Source organism: Nipponia nippon, unplaced genomic scaffold (genome assembly GCF_047370975.1).
Source record: "Nipponia nippon isolate SJK-2023a ecotype South Korea unplaced genomic scaffold, ASM4737097v1 scaffold_2, whole genome shotgun sequence".
NCBI classification, from domain to species: domain Eukaryota; kingdom Metazoa; phylum Chordata; class Aves; order Pelecaniformes; family Threskiornithidae; genus Nipponia; species Nipponia nippon.
In genome coordinates, this window is record NW_028262336.1 from 35239118 (window position 1) to 35247484 (window position 8367).

At 49.2% G+C, this 8367-nt stretch overlaps 1 protein-coding gene across 1 annotated transcript; it reads left to right on the forward strand.

Moving 5' to 3' along the window:
• Nucleotides 1-4067: 4067 nt before the first annotated feature.
• On the forward strand, nt 4068-8166 carry CRYAA (crystallin alpha A). The gene is made up of 3 exons (XM_009474325.2): nt 4068-4256; nt 5232-5354; nt 6424-8166. The coding sequence occupies exons 1-3, from the start codon at nt 4068-4070 to the stop codon at nt 6631-6633; spliced, it is 522 nt and encodes a 173-aa protein (XP_009472600.1). The 3' UTR covers nt 6634-8166.
• The last annotated feature ends 201 nt before the right edge of the window (nt 8167-8367 follow it).

Genomic DNA, 8367 nt, shown 5'->3' on the forward strand with positions numbered 1-8367 from the left:
ACTTTAGTGCTTTCCGTGGTGTTTCGTGGGGGTTGAGTGCAGAGGAAAATGAGTCTAACTGCAGTTTTAATCAGTTGCTCCTTCCTCCATCAGCATCCCAGGTCAGACATGGTAGAAAAGTTTGGAGCTCCTGACCATGGCACTGCCCTGAGTGGCATGCATATGTTTAAGGAATGGGAAACTAGGCTTCTAAAGAAAGCACTCTTCCCTTAAAGAGAAAGAAATAGATGCTCTGTGTTCATTTCTAGGGAGAGCTTTTAGTAAGTGCTTAGCAGCTCACAAGCCAAAACTGATAATGCTGGCTCCCTAGTGAGCCTGCCCTTCTAGCTTGGCTGCTTGCATACTGACTTCTATCCAACTTCTGGCATCCTTTCTAAAGCTAGGTCTATGTAAGATTAAGAAAAGCATGGTCGTTTTTTCCCACTCACCAGCTCCCTCACACACATTATGTAGTATTTTCCACCACAGCAAGACTGGTAGGAAGAAAACTTGCAGCAAAATCACATTATTGCCTGCCCTAGCTCTGTGTGGCTGTCATTAACTCCTTTTTGTACCTCATAGAAATGTTCCTCCAAAGGGAAAACAGTTTGATTAGCATGCTGCAACAATTTTATCATTAAATATTGGCAGAGATTATTCACTCCCTTATATTGTCACTAAACAGCTTACATCTAAATGCAGAGGACCATCTAAATGAGTACAGTTGTACCTTTTTGGGTTGACAGGTCTATTTGAAAGAAAAAGTACTGGAACTCATTCCTGTTTTTTATAAGAACTGTATGAAGAGTTGCACCCTCTGCAGGTTAACAGAGACCACTTGAGTGGAGAGGACATGCAGATCAGAGCAGAGAGATTGCCTTTCCTGGCTCTCCTGGGGCTGCAACACACCAGTTGGAAATGCTAATGCCAGTTATATTAGGACTTCAGAATCACATACAAACCCTCCACAGTTAGTTACACCTGACCAGTCACCGCTCCACTTAAATACTTGCTTTTCTCTTCACATTGGGCTTGTACAGAGCTTAGCATGGGGGTTGGAAACAGCGCTGGACTCACCTAGAAATTGGCAGCTGAAGGTCAGTCATGCGGACAAACTAATAGCAGCTAAATATGAGCAAGGGCTGTGCTTGATCACTGATGTCTGCTTTACTCAGAAACATGATCTAGGATTTCTGCAGCTTGTCCTGGGCAACATCCTTTGCTAAATGTCTCATGTGCTGGCAATTATACATGATAGTTTAGGAAGGGATTCTTTCAAAGGTAAGCTAGACAGCAGCTCCTACTGGAAGCCCTTTCGAGTTGACTTGCATTCTAAATTTGCAGTGAGGCTTTGGGAAAACCTGCCTTTGATGCACTGGTTTTGGGTGCACTCATGAGCATATGCACTAGTTTTTCTTCTTTTTATAGGAACACCAACAAATCTCACTGCTTTTGCTCAGTAGGTGATAATGATGAAGTCTGGTCCCCTGAACTGGTGCAAAATGATTGCTTTCTCCTCCCATACCGAATTCCCACTGGATGGGATTCATCTCACCAGCTCTGCTTGTCCAGTAGGAGGTTGGAATAAGAATTGCCTTCCTTAAGGCAGCTGTCCAGGCTCCCTCCTTAGTCAGTTGAGATGTAGGCACTGCTAAAAGGTGTCTCATTTCACCTTTCCTACCCACCTACATTATAATGTGAGCCATCTAGAGGCATCTGTCTCTCTCCACTGACTGGACAGGGAGCCTGGACAACTGGTTTGGACTGGACACTGAAGTTTTAGACTGTTGGAAGTTAGATGTGATGAGTCTCAGGAGATTGCTTGTTGCCCAGAGGCATGCAGGCAGTGCAAAAAAATTTCTGTAAATTAAATTTACATTTCAGTGAAATATTTTGCCCATAAAAGACAAAAATGTCCGTCAGAGACAAAATGGATATGATTAATTCTAGGGAGAGCCATGAAAATGTGGTTCCAGAAGAAACTAAAGACATAAAACCATAAAGTTGGCTGCCACTTTTCAGGTATTTGAATGTGTGGTAATATTCGTAATTTTAGATGAAATTTAGGTGAAGACTTATTTGTCATTTTTCTCTGAACAGCCCATTCCCATCATCCCGCTGAACCCCGTTTGGTTGAATACAGGCTAGCAGGTCCCTGGTACTGGGTGGCTGAGGAGAGACTTTCTTCTCTCCTGGGGCAAAGATCCAAATCTCATAGAGCTCTTGAAGAAAAATCTTGGTAGCGCTTTATGACTCTTGTTTGCTTTCCCTTCATTTTCTCAAGCAAAACAACAGATTTGGGGCAATGGGACTGAAGGGGAGGTTGGGTCCATCCATTGTGTTTTTTTCCTCTGTGTCTTGAGGAGGGATTGATCTCATTTTGGCACCTGATTTTAGAAAAGCCCTCGTGCCCAAGAGCCATGGCCAGACCACAGGGCGTTTTCTTGCTGGAACTAGGTGAGGTTGAACCTAAACTCTTGTCTGTCTTCTTAGTGGTTTCTACCACCTTTTTGCGTGTTTTTCTGCTCAACGCTTTGCTTTCCATGAAGGAAAGCCTCTGTAACAGGGTCTTCTGGTTCCCACTTTTCCTTGCCTGCCTCCATGCACTGCATGGGGAGGGGTCATGTGTGGAGTCAAGACCAAGGACTTTCCAAGACCACGTGGCACCTAGATGCCAGGCGATGCTCAGCTGAATGTCACTTTGCCTCAGTGCTTTTCTGAATTTAGCTCCTCTGGCCTGGATTGATCCCATTTCTCCCAAAGCACTGATGCCAGGATCTCAGCCACCCTCGGTTTCTTTAGTCCCTGACACCATAAGAGGATGATTCAGCCCCTCAGCTCTGAAGTACCTTTTGGAGGTGCCCTCTCCTCTCTCTCCCTCACTCTCCGCTGACTGTGAAAGGTGCTGAGACGCACAAGACCCCTGACGTAGGTCCTTATGCTCTCCAGAGGGCCCCTAGGATGCAGTCCCTACATCACTGGCTCCAGTGGAAATGGGGTTTTGGCTGTCGCCGTGGCCTCATGCCGAGCCTTGCTGTGGAGCCGGGCAGCCTTGCCGCCCTTTCGCCGCCCTTTCGCCACCCGGCCACCTCAGGTCTCTGGCAGAGCTTCCTGCTCCTGCAGTGGGCTGTCCACATCCCCCTTCCCTGGTCCATCCAGGATGGTGGACTACCCCTTAAAGGTGGCTTTAAGTGAAACAGAAATGCAAAACAGCTGTAACCAGAAATGCATGTTAAGCAGGATCTGTGTCATGACACTGGGAGATAAATGAATCTCCCACAACACTCCTAAATCTAAACAAGGACACTCTCAAGAGCAGCTTTGGGACTGCTGTTACAGTCGGTGACCAAACTTATTTTTCTTTCTTCCTTTTGGCAAAATATTTGTTTGTTAGAAGTTTCTGTTTTGTCAAACCCATGTTCATGCTCTGCATCATGCGTTAATCCTGCTTCCCTGCCAGCCCTGCCAGGATCCCCGCGCCAGGGGTGTCAGGCCCCTCACAAGTGGTGGAGACTCTTTGTAGCATGTCACAAAAAAAGTTTCCCTTTCTTCAACCTGAATCAAACCCTTTTTCCTCACTTGGAAGAAAGCTGTTTCATTTATTTGGAAGAGACTTTGTGTCTCTGTTTCAAGGAGGGGCAGAAACAGAAGCAAATTAATGAAAAGCCAAGGGCGGGTTACAAAGACCCACAGAGCAGACCTCCTTCACAAGCATCCTTGAGACACCCACCGGTGTGTCCTGTTTAGCCTGCTTGATCCCACAGAGGACCTGCCAGTACCCCTGGGCACCCCGTGTCTCACAGCCTGATGCCTGGCATCGTCCCTCCGGGAGATCTGGCGCTGATTCCAACCAGACTGTCATTTCCAGGTCAGTCTCCGCATTTCTGCTGACCGCGTTGCCTCCATCATGAGATCATGTCTTTCCAGAGAAATCCCACTAATGCCTTCATTCTGCAAGACCGGTATATATAGGGGGAACTTCCCTGGGGCTGCACTGCGCAGTCCAGCCAAGGCATCGCTCTCTCCCCAGCGGCTGCACTGTCCCCACCGCTCTCCCCTTGCAGCCACAGGTCGCAGCAGCAGCAAGCATGGACATTACCATCCAGCACCCCTGGTTCAAGCGTGCTCTGGCACCCCTCATTCCAAGCCGTTTGTTCGACCAATTTTTTGGAGAGGGTCTCCTTGAGTATGATCTCCTGCCTTTGTTCTCTTCCACTATCAGCCCCTACTACAGGCAGTCCCTCTTCCGCAGCGTGCTGGAGTCAGGCATTTCAGAGGTAAGGGCCCTTTGGCTTCCTCTCCTTTTCCTTCCTCTCCCTTCTTACACCTCCGCCTGCTCCTCCCCACCCATGGCTCACCGGTGGGGGCTGGTGACTGTAGCCCCACGCTGGGGTACGAGGGGGCGAGGAGGACCTCTGGCCCACCACCAAGCACAGCCCGCCCCTTCTTGAGCATGGAGGGAAACCTTCGCTGGGGACAAGGCTTCCCTTTGAGAAATGGAAACCATTTTCGCTCCTGAAGGTTGTTTCCAACACGTAAAAGGCTGCCTTTGCTGCCTTCGCGCCCACCGGCCGTATGGGGAGGGAAGAGCTAGGTTGCTCCTGAAGTAAGTGCCCATAAGGACAGCTCGGTGTGACAGAGGACCCCAGCAAACGGGAGCTTCCTCTGGCCCCCTCCTCTGCCTCAGGAGCTCGGTGGTTTTTGCAAGCCCACGCTGAATGACCCAGGAGCGATTCTCTGAAGGCAGCGTAGGAGGAGCGCGTTGCCATGGGGGCTGTGGTCTGAAGCTCGGGGGCTGTGGTCCAAAGCTCAGGGACTGGTGCTTTCTCTAGCCCTCTCTTACTGGTTTCCTCCCAGAGCTAAGACCGCAAAGAGACCATATATCAGTGAAAGGACGAAACGTGTGCTATCAGAGAATATTACACTGGTTTCCATCCCCTCTCGCTGCTGAGTACAAATGCCCGGTGCACCTGGTAGATTGCTGAGTGCAAAGGGGTCCCTGGCACAAGAATAGCAGCAAGAAGTGATGCCCTTCCCCAGAGCAGTAGCAATGGCGCCGATGCCTGCCACGGCCTCCCAGTGTCCCTGGGTCCCCACGATGGGAAGAAGACCCCCGCTGAGGCCCGTAGTCACAGAGTGAGAAACCGTGCTCCCGCCAGACCACCCCTTCTCCGGCTTTTAAGCTGCCACGGCACTGGCGCTGCCTGCGCGCTTAGAGCTCGGGTCTTACTGTCTAACAATGTTTGTTTCAGGTGAGGTCTGACCGGGACAAGTTTACAATCATGCTGGATGTAAAACACTTCTCTCCCGAAGACCTGAGTGTGAAGATTATTGATGACTTTGTGGAAATCCATGGCAAGCACAGCGAAAGACAGGTAAGTGGAAATGACGGTGATGGTGGAACAACTGGGGAGTCGAGCTCTGTTTTCTTTTTTTCCAACAGTCCTCAACTGAAGGAAAAAAAAAAGAATATATCGGAGGAAGGAGTTATTTATCGATTGTCGGTATTGGCATGGCCCGTTCCCACAGAGGCCCAACCTGATATCTGACAATAACGAGCTAATCCACCCCTCTTTTGTTTATTTTCAATCATCATCTTCCATAACCATCAGATGACGATGTCCATTGTTCACTAATAACACTGGACCAGACAAAGAACATCATCTGGTGCTGCCGAAGCATGGCTGAGTTTTCATAAGCCAGAATCATTAGTGAAAACAGAGTTTTCATATGCTGATCTGGGAGAGAAAAGCAAGAGCAAACAAAACAAAAGAAAAACAACCGAGTGCCTCAGGCTTGGAAACTTTTAACACGTATGTCATGGAAATATCTGTGGGGGTCGAAAAGTGAATTATACCAGCAGGGGTTTAATTCTTCTCATACACTTTTTTGGCCAGACAAAGCTCTAGCCTGGAAACAGTATGTATTTTTTAATATAGTTATTTTTTCCAGAGGAAGAGAGCAGCCGTTTTCACGGATGACTTAAAAAAAAAATTGCATTTCTCATTCTTTTGGCCAAAAAAAAAGGGGGCCAGGATTGTGTACTTTGGCTGACACAGCGTTGCTGCCTAGTAAGGAAATACATGGGCACATGCGTGCGCATTGCTTTTACCTTTGCAGAACCCCAGACTTTCTCTCCAAGCATCCTTTCAAATTGGAGGCCGTGGCAGGGCCCTCGTCCAAATCGGATCCCAACCTATAATATGGCCAAAATCACACCCTGCTGCTCTGCTCAGCTCTTGCAGCTTCAGGGGGGGACACCTGTCCCTACAAACCCGTAAAATAGAATGAAAAGCAGGGATGTGCCTGACGATGCCGGCAGTACAGCGTCACGATAAGCCAGGGTGAATGTGGACAGAGCTGCGGGGTCGGGCAGAGGGATGCGTGGCGTGGTGCTGGGGAGTTTCTGACGGGCCTTCCCCCCCTTTCCCCACTGCCTCTCAGGACGACCACGGCTACATCTCCCGCGAATTTCACCGCCGGTACCGCCTGCCCACCAACGTGGACCAGGCTGCTATCACCTGCTCCCTGTCCAACGATGGCATGCTGACCTTCTCAGGCCCCAAGGTCCCCTCCAACATGGACGTCAGCCAAAGCGAGAGGCCCATCCCTGTGTCCCGGGAGGAGAAGCCCACCTCTGCGCCTTCCTCCTAAGCCTGTCTGCCGCTGCGGTATGCAGGCTGCCACTGTCTGCAGGTCTCATTCCCAGAGCCATTGCATAGATATCAGTGAATAGAGGGGTTTATTTTGTTGGTTCTTCCCCCTTCCCCCCCTTTGTTACTTTCTTTTTTTCCCTTTCCCTTGGATGGGACGAGGGGCTGGGTGAGCGGCTGGTGGACTTTGAAGCTTAAACCTGCGAGCTGTGCTGTGGGGATGGCATGGATGTCACGTGCTGCCACGCTGTTGTACTTGCTGAAAGGGTCTTCGTCCAGTGCCGTAGTCCATAACCACCATCAGGTAGGAGGGAGTGCACAAGTAACACTGGCTCCTGGTGCACCAAGTTTTGAGATGAGGCTTGGAGCAGGGGGAAAGACCTACAGACGTGATCTACCCCACACAGAGTTAAACTGGTTACTCTTAAAAAAAAAGCAACAGAGCCAAGCCCCACACCTGAGATCCTGCGTACGTGTGATGAACATGCCACGAGTTCCTTGCAACCGCAGAAGAAATAATAACGTCTTACCTTCAGGGGTTGCAACGTATATTTTTTTTCAGCCAAGTGTTTAAGTGTATCTGTTCACACCACTACCCTGTCGTTTCCCTTAGGGACAACTGACACAAGGACAAGCACTCGTCTTTCCACTGTCTTAGTAGGCCCTTGGGGGAGAGAGGGGGGCTCACCGCTGTGCAGAGGCTTCACATCCCCAGCCAGCTCTCCCCAGCCTGTGCGTAACACACCGTCTCCCTTGCTCTCACTGTAATTCTGGGGTAGCTCCACCTCTTCCACTGGTATCTGGCACTCAACCTGAGAATGCGGTCAGTGGCGGTCAATAAAGAGATATAGGAAACACGCAATTGGCTTTGGGGGTTTCATTCGTTCCTTTCTAAGGCTTTTGAAGTTGAAAGGTTAGCATGGTGCCTAACAGCACCCGGAGGACGTGCTTTCTGTGACTTGCCCTTTCTTTCACGTTCCTGTTATCCTTCATGCAAACCAAACAAAAGGATCAAAAAAGAACAAAATTCAACCGCCCAGCAACCATGCCATTTCTTAAGTTCATTGCATCGGTAAAGACGGCAATGCAGACCTCATTTGTGTGATACAATGTGAAGGATTTCATCTGAAATGAATGATTAAAGCTGTTTGATGGCAGGGTGGGTAGGGTGTAGGTACTCACTCTCCCTGCAATTGCCATGCATGAAATCAATGGCTCCCAAGCCTGCATAGATGTGAGTGCTCAAGATTGAAGGTTTCAGCACTCAAATAGCTTTCCATACGGTTGAAAATCTGGGGTGTTTAGGAAGAGCATAGCATCACTAATAACCCCACATCCCCATAGTTAACCCCATAGGTAAAATCAGTTTGGACACCAACTCCTTCTCCCCTTGGTAGAGATCTTCACATCCAAGAGCTGCAATGTGAGGTGAAGCTTCTTAGGTCCACCTTGGCTCCTAAGTAGAGAAGGTGACTTCTTCCCCAGGAGCAGGCACAAGTTCGTCTCAATCGGCATGTCTCTGGGGGCTCCTGGATCATGCCTACAAAACAAGGCAGGGCGACAACAAAAAAAGCACATCCTTCCCAGGAAAGAGCACAGGTCCATGCCCTCACTGGGAGGCGAGGACAGCTGGAGAAAGAGTGTTTGCTCTGCCAAAAAGACAAACCCACCAACCTCCTCCCCTTGGCTGCAGATTAGCTGTGAAAAAGAGAAAACACATGCAGCTTTTTTTTTT

Bases quoted from the DNA above. Each gene is read 5' to 3' on its own strand.
- CRYAA (XM_009474325.2), top strand. From the start codon at position 4,068: ATGGACATTACCATCCAGCACCCCTGGTTCAAGCGTGCTCTGGCACCC. The intron at 4,257-5,231 runs GTAAGGGCCCTT...TGTTTGTTTCAG, and splicing joins TGGAGTCAGGCATTTCAGAG to GTGAGGTCTGACCGGGACAA. The intron at 5,355-6,423 runs GTAAGTGGAAAT...ACTGCCTCTCAG, and splicing joins GCAAGCACAGCGAAAGACAG to GACGACCACGGCTACATCTC.